Raw genomic sequence first — 25169 nt, 5'->3', positions numbered from 1 at the left:
GCAGGGCTGCCATCAGGGTGGGGGATTGCTGGGACTGGAGTCCCAGACAGAAGGGGGCCCGTCTGCAATCAATCTTCACTATAATGCACCGTTTAATGACAAAGTTTAGCATGCAGACACAGAGGGCTGGCTTATACAGTTACTTGAAGCTAAAGGGGGGTACACACGGAGAGATCCATGCTTAAAATCTAAGCAATCTGACTAGATTGCTTAGATTTTAAGCACAGATCACTCGTGTGTAGCCCCCTCAGCGATAGCGATGAGCGGCCCCGCACATCGCTATCGCCGCTGCTAGATTGGCCTGCATGCAGGCTCAATCTAGCTGGTTGCTCACTACACCCGCTGGGTGACGTGAGCGGCCCCTGTCCTCCCCCCGCATCGCTCAGCACACATCTCTCCCGTGTATACCCCCCATAACTCCGGATTTAATGTATGTGGCTGTTGGAAAAGTGATTGTAAGAGGCGGATAATTACAGAGTTTTTACAGTTTTGCACTAACTATTGCTGCAGCGTTAGGATCACCATAGGGCTGTTGGAGGTTTGGCCTGCTTACAGACAGCTGACTGCATCATTTATTTATAAACATCAGCTATAGCTTTTGTGGTTGTACCCGAACATCCATCAGTGAGATTCTAGCAGCTGTCCCTGGCATTGCCTGAGAGTGTGACAGTGTGCGTATATTATACAGGAGAGTGTGACAGTGTGTGTATATTATGTATTAGAGTGTAACAGTCTGTGTATATTATAGGCTTACCATACTATCCCTTTAAACCTGGACACTCATGAATTATACAGGTTCCATGGCCGATTAAAACCCATGTGAAATTCTGGCTTGATTTAAGCCAGCCAGACAACCTGTATAATTTGTGAGTGTCCCGTTTTGAAGGGATAGTATGGTTAGCCTAATATATTGTGCATGAGAGTGTGACAGTATGTGGCCCTGACTATGTTCAAACTTAGGTATACACCTAAAGCTTGTCAAACTGCACTACCATGCCAAATTTGGTGGAGCTAGGTACAAAACTCTGCATAAAGGACAAACGCACACTTTCTGGCCTATTATATAGATGTATATGTGTGCATTACCTGTAACTCTATCATTGAATGTTTCATCGTAGAACCAGATTTCCAGGGCTTTGACAACAGAAAGACTCACTGCTCCCAGCATCCCCAGGTCAGGGCCAAAAGCGGATCCCTCACTGACACCTCCAAAGCTGCTCAGTCTGTCGCTGACTGGTATCTGCAGCAGCCAGCCTTTTTGTACTGCCTTGAGCAGTGACCCAGCAAGGACAGCCATGTCCTGTACCAACGTTGCATCTTGCTGGTGAGATATGAGGTGAGAAGATGGTAGAAAATCTTCCCCAGCTTTGTATAACAGACATCTCTTTAGCACCAGGATGACCTGCTTCTTAACAAAGTATAGAACAGGTGAGGAAATTAGGTTCAAGGCCTGAGGAAGGATCACTGATACAACACGTCTGCAAAGGAAGACATTTAATTTCAGCTCAATCCTTAAGGCAACCAAGACTTCTAAGAAATCCAAGAGACAGGAGATCTGGCTGCTGGATTCTGCACCTAGTGCAAGGGGTTGGTATTGAGCTGTTGACAGGTAAGTGATGTAGGTAGAGCAGAATCTTTCAATGACATTTTCAATAGGCACCAGGATCCCCAGCAGATAGTCTGGAACACACAAACGTCTGATCACGCAAAAAGTAAATTATTTTATACATTTAACTGCATAAACGGTAAGCGGTTAATATACTGCCTGTTGGGATCCCGGCGTTCAGGATCCCTACACCAGATTTCCTAAATGCCAGCGGTCGGAATCCTGAATGCTGCCCGGTATTCCCAGTCGGGTGGAGGGTCCACGCCACCACCCGAGTGGGAATTTAACTTGTGAAGCTCGCCACCGGGCCCAATGAGGGGACTCGCTGCCGGGATACTGACAGCCGGAATCCCGACAGGCGATATATCGTATGTATTCTGCATCAACATAAAGACAATAATAGTAACAAAAATATTTTCCATATGGTACCTGAGTATATCTTAATATCATACTATTGTTTATATTGTGTTTTTTACAATCTGATGTTCTAGAGAAGGTCTGCACCATGTAACACGTATTGCAGTTTCCATATAACCATTAGACATCTAGTTTAAACACATCCTTTTTCAAACACATCTACTGTATACACTAGATTTAACACTGCACAAATATGAAGGAGACACCGCTCAAAATACAGACACACAAAATCAGGCGTGCTGCACATATGGGGAAACTTTAAGTTCAAGGTGTTTATTTACGAAGTATTGGGTGTAAAACCTGGCTCTTCTGATAGTGTTTATGCCTGATATTTAATAGGACAATGCTTTTACTAGTAAGACAAAGGTGTATAAATAACCCCTAAGTCTAAATTAGACCCTACGAGATAACTTCTAACATATTCCACATACATACAAAGTAACTGTACAGCAGCAACAAATATTGTGGTTTCTATGCTTTCAAGCCTCAATACCTGTATGGCTATTACTACCTATCCCATGTAATTCAATTGTGGATTCACTATCTCTTGTATCTACTCCCTATACCTGATCACTCACTGCCTCCCTTCCTCACTCATCTCCTTACTGTCTCTTGATTACTGCACCAAAGCTGTCTAATGCTACTTATCCTTCTTTTCTCTACCTTCATCACTTAATGTTTTATTGATTAATTTGGTCTCCTTACGCTCATATTTACTGTGTAATACTGTTACTATACTACCATCTGACTAATTTACTGCCTCATCATGACTAGACCGCTCACTCTCCATCCCTTCCACCTCCCTTACCCACATTCCCCAGGTCTCAGCCTATACCCACCCTCTCCCTCTCTCACTACTATCATTTCAAACCCAAGCCTTCCCAACGCTCCTGCAACTCTTCTAATATCATCCACATCACTCCCCTTCCGTTCCTCCCCTTATCAAGCGTTATCTGGACTGCCAGATCAGTTTGCAACAAGCTGACTACAACTTGTGACCTCTTTATCTCTAATCCTCAACCTCCCCACTATTATGGAAACTTTGGTATCTCCTACTGACACCACCTCTCCAGCTGCCCTGGGGGCTTTTATTTATCCCACTCCCCTGGACCTGATGGGTAACATGTGTCCTCCTATCCCCAAAATGCACCTTCAATCCTCTGGAAGCATCTCTCTAATTCTTTTCCTTTGAGGTCCATTTGATCCCTCTCTTCCATCCTATCCACATTTACATGGCCACCATTTACATTCCCCTGATCCTGTCCCCCAGGTTCTTGATAAACTTCTCCACCTGGCTCCCCACTTTCTCTCGTCTGACCTTCTTTTATTACAAGCAGTCTCCTTCTGTGACCATGCCCTCATATCTGCCCTTGACTCTCCAAACCCATCTGTGACCATTAATCTTAGATAGTACTTGCATGCCCTTCTCCAAACTATCTTCAATTTCAGTAACCCTCTCCTTATCCCCTTCTCTTGACTTACTCTTTCTTCCCCGATCACCCAACTCTATACTCCCCTTCATATTAGAATCACCCTGTTTGTTTCTGCAGCTTTCTGACTCCCTCCACCGTGTGCTGGTCTCCTGCACTGTATTTATCGCTCAGGGTAGATTTACTTACGCTTCTGAAACAGACAAGTAGAGGTGTTGCCATTAGCAACCAATCAGATTTCGGCTATCATTTTTGAGGATGCAATAGAGAAATAACAGCTAAAATCTGACTGGTTGCTATGGGCAACACCACCACTTTTCATTTATAGAAGCTTTAGTAAATCAACTCCTTGGTCTACAGATTTATATACTCTCTGGACCCTCCTCCCATTGTGTGTTGCCACCCTGCTCCTCTTTGTGTGTGCATCTATTGTTAATGACATATTCAGAGAAGAAGGAGCAAATAAGGACATTTATGGTAGACTTACCATTGTTAAATCTCTTTCTGCGAGGTACACTGGGTTCCACAGGGAATACATTGGGGTGTAGAGATGGATCTTGATCCAGGCACCAACAGGTTAAAGCTTTAGCTGTCCCAGGATGTATTGGGGCCTCCTCTATAACTCCGCCTCCAGGCACTGTGAGCTCAGTTTTCATTAACCAGTCCAATGCAGGTGCAGGTAAAAGAGAAGGCAGATGTTAGTCACATAGGGGGTCATTCCGAGTTGATCGCACACTGCAACTTTTTGCTGCATGTGCGATCAACTCGACGCCGCCTATGAGGGAGGGCTTTTTTGCATAGCAAGGCTGCAAACGCTTGTGCAGCCCTGCTATGCAAAAAAAGTTGTGTAGAACTAGACCAGGGTAACCGTTACTTACCCTGTGCGATCGATCCAGCGATGCAGGTCCAGGAATTGACGTCAGACATCCGCCCTCCAAACGCCTGCATTGGACTCATCACTCCTAGAAAGCGGTGAGTTGCCGCCCCGGAACGCCTTCTTGCTGCCAATCTTCTTGCGAGCGCTTTCTTCGTTCGTCTGGTCGTTGCCCGGCATTGTGGCCGCCGCGCAAGCCCGACCCGTTCGCACCGCTGCGACAACCAGCAGTGTGCGAACGGGTCGGAATGACCCCCATATAACCACATTCTCATGACAGGAGAAGGGACCAGCGGCTAATGCCATACAAACCCATAGAAGCTAGGTGCGTCAGGGCGGGCGCCCTGTGGAACCCAGTGTACCTCGCAGAAAGATTTAACAATGGTAAGTCTACCATAATTCTTTTCTGCAGCAGGGTACAGTGTGTTCCACAGGGACTACATCAGGGATGTCCTAAAGCAGTTCCTTAAGGGAGGGGACACGCCTTAGCGGGTATGAGAACCCAGCGTCCAAAGGAAGCATCCTGGGAGGCAGAAGTATCAAAGGCATAGAACCTAACGAACGTGTTCACAGAGGACCACGTAGCTGCCTTGTGTTCTGCGGACGCGCCACGCCGGGCCGCCCAAGAGGGTCCAACAGACCAAGTAGAATGGAGGTCCAGCCTGTGCATAAGCTTGTGCAATCGTCATTCTAATCCATCTGGCCAAGTTTTGCTTATTCGCAGGCCAGCCACGTTTGTGAAACCCAAAAATACAAAAAGGGAATCTGACCTCCTGATAGAGGCATTCCTCTCCACGTAGATACGGAGAGCCTGTACCACATCCAAAGACCGCACATTGGAGGACAAACCAGAATAGATGGAAGGCCGGAACCATAATCTCTGGGTTAAGGTGAAAAGATGACACCACCTTAGGTAAATAAGCAGGGCGAGTTCTAAGAACTGCCCGGATAAGGTGAAAGATCAGGAAGGGTGGACGACAGGACAAAGCACCTAGGTCTGACACCCTCCTAGCAGAGGCGTTAGCCAGTAAGAACAGGACCTTGACCGTGAGCCATTTAAGGTCCACTGACTCAAGAGGTTCAAATGGGGACTCTTGCAGGGCATTCAGGACAACAGACAGATCCAATGGAGCCACAGAAGGGACACAGGGAGGTTGAATCCGTAAAACACAGAGTGAAAGTATGAACGGCAAGAATAGACACCATTTTTCTCTGAAACCACAACAACAAGGCAGACATATGAACCTTGAGGGAGACCAGACGAAGGTCTAAGTCCAGGTCTTGTTGCAGAAAAAACAGAAGTCTGGAAGCTCTGAATTTGTATGCATCATAATTCTTAGCAGTACACCAGGTGAAGTAAGAATTCCAGACCCTGTAATATAACCGCGCAGATGCCGGTATTCAGGCCTTTAGCATAGTTTGGATAACCACCTCAGAGAATCCTTTGGCCCTCAGGAGTGATGTTCAAGAGCCACGCCTTCAAAGCCAGTCTGGCCAGGTCTGGGTAAACACAAGGGCCCTGAAAGAGGAGGTCTGGGCGTTGAGGAAGTAGAAGAGGACGCTCCATCGATAGACCCTGCAGGTCTGATAACCAATGCCGTCTGGGCCACGCTGGAACGACTAGAAGTAGTATTCTTCCTTCTTGATTGAACTTCTGTAGTACCCTGGGCAGGAGTGACACTGGAGGGAACACGTAGGGCAGCCAAAGTTCCATGGAATTGCCAGTGCGTCCACGAATGCTGCTTGAGGATCCCTGGTTCTTGATCCAAAGACTGGAACTTTGTAATTGTGTCGAGACGCCATCAGGTCTACATCTGGTAGGCCCCATTTGTCCACTAGGAGTTGAAAGACTTCCTGCTGAAGACTCCACTCTCCGGCGTGCACGTCCTGCCGACTGAGAGAATCCGCTTCCCAGTTGAGGACCCCCTTGAATGAACACTGCCGATATTGCTGGCAGATGGCGTTCCGCCCAACTTGCTCTTAACGCTGTCTTAATATTGACATGTAGAATACTTAAGTGCTTGTAAATCCACAGTGCTGATGTACAGGCGGGTTTACAAAGGAGACCTTGCCCTGCAGTCCTGGAGACAGGTCGCATCTATTTTAGAAAATGGCGCCCAGCGTCTCAGTCAGGTAGTGAGGGAGAGTGTGAGGCAGCTCCAGGGTGGGAACACCAGAAGTAGATGGTGCCCTGGGCCGGGGGATGGGCTACAGGTCAAGCGCCGGCTCCCCTATGCTGGATTTCACCACCTGGTACTATGGAGTCTTATTAAAGTGGATACTAGTATATCCGACCTGTACTCCTATGCCCTGGTGGATATAGTGGGGTCACTGCTCAGTTACAGTGTTAACGCTAGCGTCGCAGTCCGTCTCCCTAGACTGCGATCAGAACGTAATTTAATGGTGGTTCCTGCTTGGTGGACCCTCTTACCTCCTCCCTTCAGTAGTAGCCACACGAACCAGGAGAGCGTCTGCGACCGTATGCCTAAGCCGGAGCGTCTCCGCCGCAAGTACCCGGGAACAGAGCCAGCGGGAGTATGCGACGCCGCTGGGGAGGTGACGGAGCCGCAGCACAGAATGTCACCCTGACATGTAAGTGCTGCAGCCCTTGAAGTCTTCTAAAAGCTTTTTCAGGGCTGCCCAATGCAGCCCCCGTTAAGTGACCTGTTCATGCAGATACCAACTCAAAACTGAGCTCACAGTGCCTGGAGTCGGGGTTATAGAGGAGGCCACAATGCATCCTGGGACAGCTAAAGCTTTAACCTGTTGGTGCCTGGATCAAGATCCATCTCTACACCCCGATGTATTCCCTGTGGAACACAGTGTACCCCGCTGCAGAAATAAAAAAATATTTTTTTTTCTTGAATGTCCTACCTGCATTTTGGATCCTCTTATCTGTAAGGATTCCTTTGCAAACAGATATTAAAGACGTCAGACATGGTATCAATGTAATGGATCCTGGATCCTGACACAGGCTCTTCTGGCAGAACTGTAGCCAGTGACAATTCACCTCATTCTAGGGAAATAGGCACAGCACGCTTCATGTAAAACAGATATCGTACATTCACGGGTGGTGCAACAAAATATGGGGGCTGAAGCAAAAGGAACACACAGGACCATCCACTCTATCTATATCCAATACTCTAAACTATTTAGGGGTCTATTCATGAAGCAGTGAAAAGAAAGGAGAAGTGAGCCAGTGGAGAAGTTGCCCCTGGCAACCAAACAGCTGCTTCATACAATTGTACAGTATGCAAATTATAAATGTTATTTCAATGCTGATTGTTTGCCATGGGCAACTTCTCCACCAGCTCACTTCTCCAAACCTTTCACTGCTTCATGAATAGACCCCTTATTTACAAATGCCAACCTATCAATTAGTAGTGTCCATTCTAGCACCCTGCACCTAGTCAGTGAGGGGGCATATTTTCATTTTGAAGGGCAAACTGTTAGACATGCTGTATCACTAGTGCAGCTGTAGCAATACATCCCATATAAAATGTTGTCCTCCAAAATGAAAATATGCCCTTCTCACTGACTAGGCTCTGGGTACTAGAGCGAACACTAAATTAGGATGTACTAACCCATAGGTTTGCAAACTCGGTCCTCACGACCCCACACAGTGCATGTTTTGCAGGTCTCATCACAGAATCACAAGTGCAACAATTAGCTCTACCTGTGGACCTGCTGGGTTACCTGCAAAACATGCACTGTGTGGGGTCCTGAGGACTGAGTTTGAGAACCTGTGTACTAACCCATTAATACACTAATGCTTTGCCTGGATTACATTCAGATATATTTTTATTGCTTATATGATCTGGAGACAACAGCTGACTTGTATACAATTCTCACATCTCCTGTTGCCTATTCACTACAGTCTATCTCCTATATAATAGCCCAGATCTGTGACTCTTTGCCTGTGTGACTAACGCTGGGCATGGCTAGGAGCTCTCATTGGGTTAGCAGCAGGTCTATCATACCCAGTCCACAGCTGATTGGACGAGAAACACCCTCCCACATAGGTAACATCCAATGGGAGGCTCTGCCCTTTTGATGATGGAGCTGCAGCTCCAGACACCCCCCCCCCCCCCCAAAAAAAAAATAGGCCCACTGCATCTGCAGCAACATACCCTCCAACAATTTACCAAAAAAAAAAAAAAATCTGCAAAAAAAATATCCAAAAAGGGGGCGTGGCCACGGATAAAGTTGCGTGACCACGCCCTTTTCCTATACTTTCAATGGACGTTTGGAGAGCTAAAAACCGGTACAGACCATAAAAAAAAAAAAAAAAAAAAAAAAAAAGGTACTGTACCTGCCAAAAAGGTCCAGCTGGAGGGTATGCCACTGCATCTGAAGCAAGTCTCTGCGCTGTAGATAGGGGGAAAAAAATAAGATTTTACTTACCGATAAATCTATTTCTCGTAGTCCGTAGTGGATGCTGGGGACTCCGTCAGGACCATGGGGATTAGCGGCTCCGCAGGAGACAGGGCACAAAACTAAAGCTTTAGGATCAGGTGGTGTGTACTGGCTCCTCCCCCTATGACCCTCCTCCAAGCCTCAGTTAGGATACTGTGCCCGGACGAGCGTACACAATAAGGAAGGATATTGAATCCCGGGTAAAACTCATACCAGCCACACCAATCACACCGTATAACTTGTGATCTAAACCCAGTTAACAGTATGACAAACGTAGGAGCCTCTGAACAGACGGCTCACAACAATAACAACCCGATTTTTTTGTAACAATAACTATGTACAAGTATTGCAGACAATCCGCACTTGGGATGGGCGCCCAGCATCCACTACGGACTACGAGAAATAGATTTATCGGTAAGTAAAATCTTATTTTCTCTGACGTCCTAAGTGGATGCTGGGGACTCCGTCAGGACCATGGGGATTATACCAAAGCTCCCAAACGGGCGGGAGAGTGCGGATGACTCTGCAGCACCGAGTGAGAGAACTCCAGGTCCTCCTCAGCCAGGGTGTGCCCCTGACCAAGTAGCAGCTCGGCAAAGTTGTAAAGCCGAGACCCCTCGGGCAGTCGCCCAAGATGAGCCCACCTTCCTTGTGGAATGGGCATTTATATATTTTGGCTGTGGCAGTCCTGCCGCAGAATGTGCAAGCTGAATTGTACTACACATTCAACTAGCAATCGTCTGCTTAGAAGCAAGAGCACCCAGTTTTTTGGGTGCATACAGGATAACAGCAAGTCAGTTTTCCTGACTCCAGCCGTCCTGGAAATCTATATTTTCAGGGCCCTGACAACATCTAGCAACTTGGAGTCCTCCAAGTCTCTAGTAGCCGCAGGTACCACAATAAGCTGGTTCAGATGAAACGCTGACACCACCTTAGGGAGAAACTGGGGACGAGTCCGCAGCTCTGCCCTGTCCGAATGGACAATCAGATATGGGCTTTTGTGAGACAAAGCCGCCAATTCTGACACTCGCCTGGCCGAGGCCAGGGCCAACATCATGGTCACTTTCCATGTGAGATATTTCAAATCCACAGATTTGAGCGGTTTAAACCAACGTGATTTGAGGAATCCCAGGACTACGTTGAGATCCCACAGTGCCACTGGAGGCACAAAATAAGAATTTACTTACCGATAATTCTATTTCTCGGAGTCCGTAGTGGATGCTGGGGTTCCTGAAAGGACCATGGGGAATAGCGGCTCCGCAGGAGACAGGGCACAAAAAGTAAAGCTTTAGGATCAGGTGGTGTGCACTGGCTCCTCCCCCTATGACCCTCCTCCAAGCCAGTTAGGTACTGTGCCCGGACGAGCGTACACAATAAGGGAGGAATTTTGAATCCCGGGTAAGACTCATACCAGCCACACCAATCACACCGTACAACTTGTGATCTAAACCCAGTTAGCAGTATGATAACAGCGGAGCCTCTGAAAAGATGGCTCACAACAATAATAACCCGATTTTTGTAACTATGTACAAGTATTGCAGATAATCCGCACTTGGGATGGGCGCCCAGCATCCACTACGGACTCCGAGAAATAGAATTATCGGTAAGTAAATTCTTATTTTCTCTATCGTCCTAGTGGATGCTGGGGTTCCTGAAAGGACCATGGGGATTATACCAAAGCTCCCAAACGGGCGGGAGAGTGCGGATGACTCTGCAGCACCGAATGAGAGAACTCCAGGTCCTCTTTTGCAAGGATATCAAATTTGTAGAATTTTACAAACGTGTTCTCCCCTGACCACGTAGCTGCTCGGCAGAGTTGTAATGCCGAGACCTCTCGGGCAGCCGCCCAAGATGAGCCCACCTTCCTTGTGGAATGGGCCTTAACCGATTTAGACTGTGGCAGGCCTGCCTCAGAATGTGCAAGTTGAATTGTGTTACAAATCCAACGAGCAATCGACTGCTTAGAAGCAGGCGCACCCAACTTGTTGGGTGCATACAGTATAAACAGCGAGTCAGATTTTCTGACTCCAGCTGTCCTGGAATATATTTTCAGGGCCCTGACAACTTCTAGCAACTTGGAGTCCTCCAAGTCCCTAGTAGGTGCAAGGCACCACAATAAGCTGGTTCAGGTGAAACACTGACACCACCTTAGGGAGAGAACTGGGGACGAGTCCGCAGCTCTGCCCTGTCCGAATGGACAAACAGATATGGGCTTTTTTGAGAAAAAACCACCAATTTGACACTCGCCTGGTCCAGGCCAGGGCCAAGAGCATGGTCACTTTTTATGTGAGATGCTGCAAATCCACATATTTGACTGGTTTTAAACCAATGTGATTTGAGAAATCCCAGAACTACGTTGAGATCCCACAGTGCCACTGGAGGCACAAAAAAAGGGGTTTGTATATGCAATACTCCCTTGACAAACTTCTGGACTTCAGGAACTGAAGCCAATTCTTTCTGGAAGAAAATTTACAGGGCCGAATTTGAACCTTAATGGACCCCAATTTGAGGCCCATAGACACTCCTGTTTGCAGGAAATGCAGGAAACGACCGAGTTGAAATTTCTTTGTGGGGCCTTCCTGGCCTCACACCACGCAACAAATTTTCGCCACACGTGGTGATAATGTTGTGCGGTCACCTCCTTTCTGGCTTTGACCAGGGTAGGAATGACCTCTTCCGGAATGCCTTTTTTCCCTTAGGATCCGGCTTTCCATCGCCATGCCGACAAACGCAGCTGCGGTAAGTCTTGGAACAGACATGGTACTTGCTGAAGCAAGTCCCTTCTTAGCGGCAGAGGCCATAAGACCTCTGTAAGCATCTCTTGAAGTTCCGGGTACCAAGTCCTTCTTGGCCAATCCGGAGCCATGAGTATAGTTCTTACTCCTCTACGTCTTATAATTCTCAGCACCTTAGGTATGAGAAGCAGAGGAGGGAACACATACACCGACTGGTACACCCACGGTGTTACCAGAACGTCCACATCTATTGCCTGAGGGTCCCTTGACCTGGCGCAATACCTGTCCCGTTTTTTGTTCAGACGGGACGCCATCATGTCCACCTTTGGTATTTCCCAACGGTTTACAATCATGTGGAAAAAACTTCTCAATGAAGTTTCCACTCTCCCGGGTGGAGGTCGTGCTGAGGAAGTCTGCTTCCCAGTTTCCATTCCCGGGATGAAAAACTGCTGACAGTGTTATCACATGATTTTCCGCCCAGCGAAAAGTCCTTGCAGTTTCTGCCATTGCCCTCCTGCTTCTTGTGTCGCCCTGTCTGTTTACGTGGGCGACTGCCGTGATGTTTTTCCCACTGGATCAATACCGGCTGACCTTGAAGCAGAGGTCTTGCTAAGCTTAGAGCATTATAAATTTACCCTTAGCTCCAGTATATTTATGTGGAGAAAAGTCTCCATACTTGATCACACTCCCTGGAAATTTTTCCCTTGTGTGACTGCTCCCCAGCCTCTCAGGCTGGGCTCCGTGGTTACCAGCATCCAATCCTGAATGCCGAATCTGCGGCCCTCTAGAAGATGAGCACTCTATAACCACCACAGGAGAGACACCCTTGTCCTTGGATATTGGGTTATCCGCTGATGCATCTGAAGATGCGATCCGGACCATTTGTCCAGCAGATCCCACTGAAAAGTTCTTACGTGAAATCTGCCGAATGGAATTGCTTCGTAGGAAGCCACCATTTTTACCAGGACCCTTGTGCAATGATGCACTGTTTTTAGGAGGTTCCTGACTTGCTCGGATAACTCCCTGGCTTTCTCTTCCGGGAGAAACACCTTTTTCTGGACTGTGTCCAGAATCATCCCTAGGCACAGCAGACGTGTCGTCGGGATCAGCTGCGATTTTGGAATATTTAGAATCCACCCGTGCTGATTGTAGCAGTATCCGAGATAGTGCTACTCCGACCTCCAACTGTTCCCTGGACTATGCCCCTATCAGGAGATCGTCCAAGTAAGGGATAATTAAGACGCCTTTTCTTCGAAGAAGAATCATCAATTCGGCCATTACCTTGGTAAAGACCCCGGGGTGCCGTGGACAATCCAAACGGCAGCGTCTGAAACTGATAGTGACAGTTCTGCACCACGAACCTGAGGTACCCTTAGTGAGAAGGGCAAATTTGGGACATAGAGGTAAGCATCCCTGATGTCCCGGGACACTATATAGTCCCCTTCTTCCTGGTTCGTTATCACTGCTCTGAGTGACTTCATCTTAATTTGAACCTTTGTAAGTGTTCAAAAAAATTTTTTTAGAATAAGTCTCACCTAGCCTTCTGGCTTCAGTACCACAATATAGTGTGGAATAATACCCCTTTTCTGTAGTAGGAGGGGTAATTTAATTGTCACCTGCTGGGAACACAGCTTGTGAATTTTTTCCCATACTACCTCCTTGTCGGAGGGAGACTTGGTAAAGCAGACTTCAGGAGCCTGCGAAGGGGAAACGTCTCGACATTCCCATCTGTACCCCCGGGATACTACTTGTAGGATCCAGGGGTCCTGTACGGTCTCAGCGCCATGCTGAGAACTTGTCAGACGCGGTGGAACGCTTCTGTTCCTGGGAATAGGCTGCCTGTTGCAGTCTTCTTCCCTTTCCTCTATCCCTGGGCAGATATGATCTTATAGGGACGAGAGGACTGAGGTGTCTTTTTCTGCAGAGATGTGACTTAGGGTAAAAAACGGTGGATTTTCCAGCAGTTGCCGTGACCACCAGGTCCGATGGACCGACCCCAAACAAGTCCTCTTCCTTTATACGGCCATACTGTGCCGTTTGGAATCTGCATCACCTGACCACTGTCGTGTCCATAACATCTTCTGGCAGTTATGGACATCGCGTTTATTCATGATGCCAGAGTGCAAATATCCCTCTGTGCATCTCGCATATATAGAAATGCTCTATAGTCAATAAAATACTGTCCCTGTCAAGGGTATCAATATTTTTAGTCAGGGAATCCGACCAAGCCACCCTAGCTCTGCACATCCAGGCTGAGGCGATCGCTGGCCGCAGTATAACACCAGTATGTGTGTATATACTTTTTATTATATTTTCCAGCCTTGTCAGCTGGTCCTTGAGGACGGCCCTATCTATAGACGGTACCGCCACTTGTTTTGATAAGCGTGTGAGCGCCTTATCCACCTTAAGGGGTGTTTCCCAACGCGCCCTAACTTCTGGCGGGAAAGGGTATACCGCCCATAATTTTCTATCGGGGGGAACCCACGCATCATCACACACTTTATTTAATTTATCTGATTCAGGAAAAACTATGGTAGTTTTTTCACATCCCACATAATAGCCTCTTTTGTGGTACTTGTAGTATCAGAAATACGTAACACCTCCTTCATTGCCTTTAACGTGTGGCCCTAATAAGGAATACGTTTGTTTATTCACCGTCGACACTGGATTCAGTGTCCCTGTCTGTGTCTGTGTCGACCGACTAAAGTAAACGGGCGTTTTAAAACCCTTGACGGTGTTTTTGAGACGTCTGGACCGTACTAATTGTTTGTCGGCCGTCTCATGTCGTCAACCGACCTTGCAGCGTGTTGACATTATCACGTAATTTCCTAAATAAGCCATCCATTCCGGTGTCGACTCCCTAGAGAGTGACATCACCATTACAGGCAATTGCTCCGCCTCCTCACCAACATCGTCCTCCTACCTGTCGACACACACGTACCGACACACAGCACACACACAGGGAATGCTCTGATAGAGGACAGGACCCACTAGCCCTTTGGAGAGACAGAGGGAGAGTTTGCCAGCACACACCAAAAACGCTATAATTATATAGGGACAACCTTATATAAGTGTTTTCCCTTATAGCATCTTAATATATATATAAGCATATCGCCAAATTAGTGCCCCCCCTCTCTGTTTTAACCCTGTTTCTGTAGTGCAGTGCAGGGGAGAGCCTGGGAGCCTTCCCTCCAGCCTTTCTGTGAGGGAAAATGGCGCTGTGTGCTGAGGAGATAGGCCCCGCCCCTTTTTCGGCGGCCTCGTCTCCCGCTCTTAACGGATTCTGGCAGGGGTTAAATATCTCCATATAGCCTCCGGAGGCTATATGTGAGGTATTTTTAGCCAAAATAGGTATTCATTTGCCTCCCAGGGCGCCCCCCTCCCAGCGCCCTGCACCCTCAGTGACTGCCGTGTGAAGTGTGCTGAGAGGAAAATGGCGCACAGCTGCAGTGCTGTGCGCTACCTTTAGAAGACTGAGGAGTCTTCTGCCGCCGATTCTGGACCTCTTCTTACTTCAGCATCTGCAAGGGGGCCGGCGGCAAGGCTCCGGTGACCATCCAGGCTGTACCTGTGATCGTCCCTCTGGAGCTGATGTCCAGTAGCCAAGAAGCCAATCCATCCTGCACGCAGGTGAGTTCACTTCTTCTCCCCTAAGTCCCTCGTTGCAGTGATCCTGTTGCCAGCAGGACTCACTGTAAAATAAAAAACCTAAGCTAAACTTTCCTAAGCAGCTCTTTAGGAGAGCCACCTAGATTGCACCCTTCTCGGCCGGGCACAAAATCTAACTGGCTTGGAGGAGGGTCATAGGGGGAGGAGCCAGTGCACACCACCTGATCCTAAAGCTTTACTTTTTGTGCCCTGTCTCCTGCGGAGCCGCTATTCCCCATGGTCCTTTCAGGAACCCCAGCATCCACTAGGACGATAGAGAAAAGGGGGTTGTATATGCAGTACTCCCTTGTCAAATTTCTGGACTTCAGGAACTGAAGCCAATTCTTTCTGGAAGAAAATCGACAGGGCCGAAATTTGAACCTTAATGGACCCCAATTTGAGGCCCATAGACACTCCTGTTTGCAGGAAATGCAGGAATCGACCGAGTTGAAATTTCTTCGTGGGGCCTTCCTGGCCTCACACCACGCAACATATTTTCGCCACATGTGGTGATAATGTTGTGCGGTCACCTCCTTCCTGGCTTTGACCAGGGTAGGACTGACCTCTTCTGGAATGCCTTTTTTCCCTTAGGATCCGGCGTTCAACCGCCATGCCGTCAAACGCACCCGCGGTAAGTCTTGGAACAGACATGGTACTTGCTGAAGCAAGTCCCTTCTTATCGGCAGAGGCCCTGAGTCCTCCGTGAGCATCTCATGAAGTTCCGGGTACCAAGTCCTTCTTGGCCCATCCGGAGCCACGAGTATAGTTCTTACTCCTCTACGTCTTATAATTCTCAGTACCTTTGGTATGAGAAGCAGAGGAGGGAACACATACACCGACTGGTACACCCATGGTGTTACCAGAACGTCCACAGCTATTTCCTGAGGGTCTCTTGACCTGGCGCAATACCTGTCCAGTTTTTTGTTCAGGCGGGACGCCATCATGTCCACCTTTGGTCTTTCCCAACGGTGCACAATCATGTGGAAACAACTTCTCGATGAAGTCCCCACTCTCCCGGGTGGAGGTCGTGCTGAGGAAGTCTGCTTCCCAGTTGTCCACTCCCGGAATGAAAACTGCTGACAGTGCTATCACATGATTTTCCGCCCAGCGAAGAATCCTTGCAGTTTCTGCCATTGTCCTCCTGCTTCTTGTGCCGCCCTGTCTGTTTACGTGGGCGACTGCCGTGATGTTGTCCCACTGGATCAATACCGGCTGACCTTGAAGCAGAGGTCTTGCTAAGCTTAGAGCATTGTAAATTGCTCTTAGCTCCAGTATATTTATGCGGAGAGAAGTCCCCAGACTTGATCACACTCCCTGGAAATTTTTTCCCTGTGTGACTGCTCCCCAGCCTTTCAAGCTGGAATCCGTGGTCACCAGGACCCAGTCCTGAATGCATAACTGTGGCACTTTAGTAGATGAGCACTCTGCAGCCACCACAGAAGAGACACCCTTGTCCTTGGAGACAGGGTTATCCGCTGATGCATCTGAAGATGCGATCCGGACCATTTGTCCAGCAGATCCCACTGAAAGGTTCTTGCGTGAAATCTGCCGAATGGAATCGCTTCGTAAGAAGCCACCATTTTTCCCAGGACCCTTGTGCAATGATGCACTGACACTTTTCCTGGTTTTTGGAGGTTCCTGACTAGCTCGGATAACTCCCTGGCTTTCTCCTCCGGGAGAAACACCTTTTTCTGGACTGTGTCCAGAATCATCCCTAGGGACAGCAGACGTGTCGTCGGAGACAGCTGCGATTTTGGAATATTTAGAATCCACCCGTGCTGTCGTAGAACTACTTGAGATAGTGCTACTCAGATCTCCAACTGTTCTCTGGACCTTGCCCTTATCAGGAGATCGACCAAGTAAGGGATAATTAAGACGCCTTTTCTTTGAAGAAGAATCATCATTTCGGCCATTACCTTGGTAAAGACCCGGGGTGCCGAGGACAATCCAAACGGCAGCGTCTGAAACTGATGGTGACAGTTTTGTACCACGAACCTGAGGTACCCTTTGTGAGAAGGGCAAATTTGGACATGGAGGTAAGCATCCTTGATGTCCAGGGACATCATATAGTCCCCTTCTTCCTGGTTCGCTATCACTGCTCTGAGTGACTCCATTTAGAATAGGTCTCACCGAGCCGTCTGGCTTCAGTACCACAATATAGTGTGGAATAATACCCCTTTACTTGTTGTAGGAGGGGTACTTTGATTATCACCTGCTGGGAATACAGCTTGTGAATTGTTTCCAATACTGCCTCCCTGTCGGAGGTAGACGTTGGTAAAGCAAACTTCAGGAACCTGCGAGGGGGAGACGTCTCGAATTTCCAATCTGTACCCCTGGGATACTACTTGTAGGATCCAGGGGTCCACTTGCGAGTGAGCCCACTGCGTGCTGAAACTCTTGAGACGACCCCCCACCGCACCTGTTTGTACGGCCCCAGCGTCATGCTGAGGACTTGGCAGAAGCGGTGGAAGGCTTCTGTTCCTGGGAATGGGCTGCCTGCTGCAGTCTTCTTCCCTTACCTCTATCCCTGGGCAGATATTATGGGGACGAAAGGACTGAGGCTGAAAAGACTGTCTTTTTCTGCTGAGATGTGACTTGGGGTTAAAAAGGTGGATTTTCTAGCTGTTGCCGTGGCCACCAGGTCCGATGGACCGACCCCAAATAACTCCTCCCCTTTATACGGCAATACTTCCATGTGCCGTTTGGAATCTGCATCACCTGACCACTGTCGTGTCCATAAACATCGTCTGGCAGATATGGACATCGCACTTACTCTTGATGCCAGAGTTTCGCATATATAGAAATGCATCTTTTAAATGCTCTATAGTCAATAAAATACTGTCCCTGTCAAGGGTATCAATATTTCCAGTCAGGGAATCCGACCAAGCCACCCCAGCGCTGCCCATCCAGGCTGAGGCGATCGCTGGTCGCAGTATAACACCAGTATGTGTGTATATACTTTTTAGGATATTTTCCAACCTCCTATCAGTTGGCTCCTTGAGGGCGTCCGTATCTGGAGACGGTAACGCCACTTGTTTTTATAAGCGTGTGAGCGCCTTATCCACCCTAAGGTGTGTTTCCCAACGCGCCATAACTTCTGGCGGGAAAGGGTATACCGCCAATAATTTTCTATCGGGGGAAACCCACGCATCATCACACACTTCATTTAATTTATCTGATTCAGGAAAAACCACATGTAGTTTTTTCACACTCCACATAATACCCTTTTTTGTGGTACTTGTAGTATCAGAAATATGTAACATCTCCTTCATTGCCCTTAACAAGTAACGTGTGGCCCTAAAGGAAAATACGTTTGTTTCTTCACCGTCGACACTGGAGTCAGTGTCCGTGTCTGTGTCGACCGACTGAGGTAAAAGGACGTTTTAACGCCCCTGACGGTGTTTGAGACGCCTGGACAGGTACTAATTGGTTTGCCGGCCGTCTCATGTCGTCAACCGACCTTGCAGCGTGTTGACATTATCACGTAATTCCTTAAATAAGCCATCCATTCCGGTGTCGACTCCCTAGAGAGTGACATCACCATTACAGGCAATTGCTCCGCCTCCTCAGCAACATCGTCCTCATACATGTCGACAGACAAGTACCGACACACAGCACACACACAGGGAATGCTCTGATAGAGGACAGGACCCCACTAGCCCTTTGGGGAGACAGAGGGAGAGTTTGCCAGCACACACCAAAAACGCTATATTATACAGGGACAACCTTTATATAAGTGTTTTTCCCTTATAGCATTTTAATATATATATACATATCGCCAAATAAGTGCCCCCCCTCTCTGTTTTAACCCTGTTTCTGTAGTGCAGTGCAGGGGAGAGCCTGGGAGCCTTCCCACCAGCCTTTCTGTGAGGGAAAATGGCGCTGTGTGCTGAGGAGAATAGGCCCCGCCCCCTTTTCGGCGGGCTTCTTCTCCCGTTTTTCTGAGACCTGGCAGGGGTTAAATACATCCATATAGCCTCCAGGGGCTATATGTGATGTATTTTTAGCCAGAATAAGGTATTATACATTGCTGCCCAGGGCGCCCCCAGCAACGCCCTGCACCCTCCGTGACCGTTGGTGTGAAGTGTGTGACAACAATGGCGCACAGCTGCAGTGCTGTGCGCTACCTTCATGAAGACTGAAAAGCCTTCTGCCGCCGGTTTCTGGACCTTCAATCTTCAGCATCTGCAAGGGGGGTCGGCGGCGCGGCTCCGGGACGAACCCCAGGGTGAGACCTGTGTTCCGACTCCCTCTGGAGCTAATGGTGTCCAGTAGCCTAAGAAGCCAATCCATCCTGCACGCAGGTGAGTTGAACTTCTCTCCCCTAAGTCCCTCGATGCAGTGAGCCTGTTGCCAGCAGGACTCACTGAAAATAAGAAACCTAAAAACTTTTTCTAAGCAGCTCCTTAAGAGAGCCACCTAGATTGCACCCTGCTCGGACGGGCACAAAAACCTAACTGAGGCTTGGAGGAGGGTCATAGGGGGAGGAGCCAGTACACACCACCTGATCCTAAAGCTTTAGTTTTGTGCCCTGTCTCCTGCGGAGCCGCTAATCCCCATGGTCCTGACGGAGTCCCCAGCATCCACTTAGGACGTCAGAGAAAAACCTTTTACTGCAGCGTCCTATGTTGTGCTGCCAGTCCGCCTGCCCCCTCCGGCATCAACAATCCCCACTCCCTAGCCACAGCGCAGGTGGAACAAAAGCTGCTGCGGCCACTGGCGTAGGTGTGTATGAAAGCGGCGCAGCGGAAGGCTTTCATAGCCCTCCCAGCACCGCATACTCTGAGCCCCGGAGCCTCCTCTGCGCATGCTGTCACAGAAGTGCCTCCCCGCCACAGCCGTGCACAGATCCCCAGAGGCCCTGACCGGCCTGGAAGCCCCGAGATGGCTAATGTAACAGATAGAGTGGGTGATATCGCGGAGGGTAATGTCTGGACGCTGAATCAATGGGGGTCATTCTGACCTGATCGCATGCTGCCGTTCATCGCAGCGCAGCGATCAGGTCAGAAGTGCGCATGCACCGGTGCTGCAGTGCGCCGGTGCATGGCTAACAGCCGACGGCTGTCGTTGCCTAGCGATCGCCTCTGCCTGATTAACAGGCAGAGGCGTTCACTGGGCAGGAAGGGGCGGAACGGCGGCATTTGGACGCTGTTTTGTAGGCGCAGTCCGGCCAACTCAGGCATGGCTGGACCGTGCGGGAGGCGGGCCACAGCGGCTGTCTGTGGTCACACAAAGGACTCACGATACTTTCATCCATACCACCACCAGTGGACACGCTCACCGCAAGCCGCAGCTCCAGCCGCTTCATATCTACATACGGACCTGATCCTCCAGAGATGACTGCTCTTTAAGGTTAAAAGCACCAGCAGCCGGGAGGAGTCCTTTGTGAATATACTGCTGGAAGGTGCGGTGAGAATAACAATTTTGTCTGGGCAGACGATTCAAATAAATCTATTTTTACTCAATATAAATGGATTTTAATTGCTGAACGGACTGTTCTATATCTTGCGGTTATTACTACGGCCATCAGTGACGCTAACCAGCCGCATGAATCAGTGTGCTTGTTGTCACGTTGTTATAGAGACACAGTATTACTAAGCACTGAATGGATTGCCAGTGCTACAACGGACTGATCAATATAGTGTGTCTGTTAAGTTACACACGAGAGGTGTGGCTGCTACTTATTAGCTACAAGAAAAGTTGTTTAGAGTGCCATATTGTTACATTCTTTCAGTGATATAGCGATACCAATCCCTGATTGAGCCTCTACATATTCTTTTGTCTATCCAGACAGATATTTTAGGTGGGAGTGATTCTTTGTGGCTGTATTAACCAAGATATAGTGTGTTTATTCACATTTAAGTGATTTTTCTGAATAAGTATAGGAGAACAGGCTGTGTTATATATGTTATATATGTTTTTCCTAATATGTTAGCCATTAAAATTCACCGGCCGGTGGTTATGGATTTTTGAATGCAATTTTAATTATTATTATTATTTTTAAAAGTAAATAATATATATAAAAAAAAATCTTTGCCCAACTTATGTGCGCTGCAATATTTTTTGTTTCTTCTATCTGATGTCACACACAACCGCTGTGACCCGGGCAGAGACTAGTAGCTCCCGGCCAGCACACAAAAGCTGCACTGGCTGGGAGCTACTCCTGAAGTGCAAAAGCATCGCAGCTGTGCGACTAGCCCTGCGCTGGGCGTCCCCTCACGTCAGTGTGCCTGATCGTAGCCCTGCAAAATTTTGCAAGGCTACGATCAGGTCTGAATTAGGCCCAATGTAAAAGGTGACAGTGCTGTGCAGTGCAGTGGGTGTGCAGTGTCACTGACACTGCACAGCACTCTCACCTTTTACACTGATTCAGCAAGTCAGTCAGTTCTACCAGCCAGTCACTATTGTTAGCGCCGATGTCCCAACGCCCCGCACTAAAGGGAAGTAGACGCACTAAATAAACTACAGCTCCCAGCAGTCCTTAGCTCTGAAGCATTCCGGTGCTAAGGCCTGCTGGGAGCTGTAGTTTATTGAGTGCATCTTCTTCCCTGTAATGCGGCGCGTTGGGACACTGGCTCTAACAATAGTGACTGGCTGCTGTGCGAGTCTCCGGGAGAGCCACTGCCAAAGGGAGGACAGTATGTAAAGCCAAATAAAATCAGGTTCTCTGAAGAAGGAATAAAATTCAGAAATGTTAGAACACATTTGCTGTAATCACAGTATGGATTATTTATTTATTATTAATTTATTTTAAGTCAGTTTAAATGCCGCCTCCCTACGTATTATCGCTGCTCCAGGAGGAGAAGCATTACCCGCCCCTCCTCCACTCACAGTACCTCCGGGCCCCCTCCCCCATCAACGGAAAGGGTGAAGGGGGCGTAGCTCTTTGTGACGGCGTGAAGAGCGCCCGTAGGGCGCGATGAATCACCTAATTTAGATTATTCAGTTTGAACACACCCCATCCAAAACTATCTCTCTCTGCACATGTTATATCTGACCCCCCCCACCAACACCACCGCAGTGCACATGGTTTTGCCCATTAACTAACAAATTTTCTGCTGCGATCAGGTCTGAATTAGGCCCTGTGTTTGTGTACTCCACCATTACTAGGACAGGGATACGAATATTGTGCTTCTACCATATGGCAGCCAAATAGCCAATAGCAATGTTTTCAAATCAACTTGCTACAGGTTGAGTATCCCATATCCAAATATTCCGAAATACGGAATTTTTTGAGTGAGATAGTGAAACCTTTGTTTTTTGATGGCACAATGTACAAACTTTGTTCAATACACAAAGTTATTAAAAATATTGGCTAAAATGACCTTCAGGCTGTGTGTATAAGGTGTATATGAAACATAAATGCATTCTGTGCTTAGATTTAGGTCCCATCACCATGATATCTCATTATGGTATGCAATTATTCCAAAATACAGAAAAATCCCATATCCAAAATACTTCTGGTCCCAAGCATTTTGGATAAGGGATACTCACCCTATATCAGCTGATTAATAACCGAGTTACCCTTTACTTATATATTTAAGCAATTATATTAAACATTATTATATTTGTCTCCTCATGTTTAACTATATCTAGTCTATACCAGGGAGGAGGAAAAGGATTATTTTGCCGTATTAGGGACATAACAAATCTGAATCTGTGAAGTAAACAGGCAGCAAACCCCATGTACTGTACAATATATATGCAGAAACGTCCCTACTAACAACAGGATTCTTCCTTCTATTAGTCATAAAAAGGAGAAAAAGAAATTCTCACCTGAAACCTAAGTTGAAATAGCACCAGGTATGAGAGGCACTTGGAGGAGATGTGTGACAGCACCTTATCAGGAGTATGAAACAGTCTGATCTGCAGAGAGAGTAACGGTACCCAGTCACCTACACTGTATATTCTGCAGAGAGAGTTATGTTACCCAGTCACCCAGAACGATACCCGGTCACCTACATTGTATATTTTTTGTAGAGAGAGTAACGTTACACAGTCACCTACAATGTATATTCTGCAGAGACTAATATTACCCAGTCACCTACACTGTATATTCTGCAGAGAGAGTAATGTTACCCAGTCACCTCCAATGTATATTCTGCAGAGAGTAATGTTACCCAGTCACCCACAATGTATATTCTGCAAAGAGAGTAACGATACCCAGTCATCTACATTGTATATTTTGTAGAAAAAGTAACGTTACCCAGTCACCTACAATGTATATTCTGTAGAGAGAGTAACGATGCCCAGTCACCTACACGGTATATTCTGCAGAGAGAGTAATGTTACCCAGTCACCCAGAACGATACACAGTCACCTACATTGTATATTTTGTAGAGAGAGTAACGTTACACAGTCACCTACAATGTATATTCTGCAGAGAGAGTAATGTTACCAAGTCACCTACACTGTATATTCTGCAGAGAGAGTAATGTTACCAAGTCACCTACACTGTATATTCTGCAGAGAGTGTAACGATACCCAGTCACCTACACTGTATATTCTGTAGAGAGTAATGTTACCCAGTCACCTACACTTTATATTCTGCAGAGAGTAACGTTACCCAGTCACCTACAATGTATATTCTGCAGAGAGTAACATTACCCAGTCACCTCCAGTGTATATTCTGCAGAGAGAGTAACGATACCCAGTCACCTACACTGTATATTCTGCAGAGAGAGTAACATTACCCAGTCACCTACACTGTACAGTCTGCAGAGAGAGTAATGTTACCCAGTCACCTACACTGTATATTCTGCAGAGAGTAGCGTTACCTAGTCTCCTATACTGTATATTCTGCAGAGAGAGTAACGATACCCAGTCACCTACAATGTATCCTCTGGGTAATGTTACTCTCTCTACAGTCACCCACAATGTATATTCTGCAGAGAGAGTAACGTTACACAGTCACCTACAATGTATATTCTGCAGAGAGTAATATTACCAAGTCAACTACACTGTATATTCTGCAGAGAGTGTAACGATACCCAGTCACCTACACTGTATATTCTGTAGAGAGTAACGTTACCCAGTCACCTACAATGTATATTCAGCAGACAGTAATATTACCCAGTCACCTCCAGTGTATATTCTGCAGAGAGAGTAACGATACCCAGTCACCAACACTGTATATTCTGCAGAGAGAGTAACATTACCCAGTCACCTACACTGTACAGTCTGCAGAGAGAGTAATGTTACCCAGTCACCTACACTGTATATTCTGTAGAGAGAGTAATGTTACCCAGTCACCTACACTTTATATTCTGCAGAGAGTAACGTTACCCAGTCACCTACAATGTATATTCTGCAGAGTGTACCATTACCCAGTCACCTCCAGTGTATATTCTGCAGAGAGAGTAACGATACCCAGTCACCTACACTGTACAGTCTGCAGAGAGAGTAATGTTACCCAGTCACCTACAATGTATACTCTGGGTAATGTTACTCTCTCTACAGTCACCCACAATGTATATTCTGCAGAGAGAGTAACGTTACACAGTCACCTACACTGTATATTCTGCAGAGAGTGTAACGATACCCAGTCACCTACACTGTATATTCTGCAGAGAGTAGCGTTACCTAGTCACCTATACTGTATATTCTGCAGAGAGAGTAACGATACCCAGTCACCTCCACTGTATATTCTGCAAAGAGAGTAGCGTTACCCAGTCACCTACACTGTATATTCTGTAGAGAGAGTAATGTTACCCAGTCACCTACACTTTATATTCTGCAGAGAGTAACGTTACCCAGTCACCTACAATGTATATTCTGCAGAGAGTAACATTACCCAGTCACCTCCAGTGTATATTCTGCAGAGAGAGTAGCGTTACCCAGTCACTTACACTGTATATTCTGTAGAGAGCGTAACGTTACCCAGTCACCTCCAATATATTTTTTCTGCAGAGAGTAATGTTACCCAGTCACCTACACTGTATATTCTGCAGAGAGAGTAACGTTATCCAGTCACCTACACTGTATATTCTGTAGAGAGTGATGTTACCCAGTCACCTACACTGTATATTCTGCAGAGAGAGTAA

The 25169-nt window shown here is 47.4% G+C and overlaps 1 protein-coding gene across 1 annotated transcript in view; it reads right to left on the bottom strand.

Annotated features, from left to right (window-relative positions):
* LINS1 (lines homolog 1) overlaps positions 1 to 25169 on the bottom strand; it is a 134283-nt gene that overhangs the window by 6689 nt on the left and 102425 nt on the right. Inside the window, exons 5-7 of the mRNA XM_063925670.1 lie at positions 22903 to 22992; positions 7202 to 7343; positions 1087 to 1680 (exon numbers count right to left, since the gene is read on the bottom strand). Of these exons, the coding sequence (XP_063781740.1) occupies positions 1087 to 1680; positions 7202 to 7343; positions 22903 to 22992 (826 nt within the window). The remainder of the gene's footprint in view (positions 1 to 1086; positions 1681 to 7201; positions 7344 to 22902; positions 22993 to 25169) is intronic.

This window comes from Pseudophryne corroboree, chromosome 6, assembly GCF_028390025.1.
Source record: "Pseudophryne corroboree isolate aPseCor3 chromosome 6, aPseCor3.hap2, whole genome shotgun sequence".
NCBI lineage: Eukaryota > Metazoa > Chordata > Amphibia > Anura > Myobatrachidae > Pseudophryne > Pseudophryne corroboree.
Note: the sequence above shows the minus strand (reverse complement) of the source record. Positions and strands in the feature narration are given on the sequence as shown.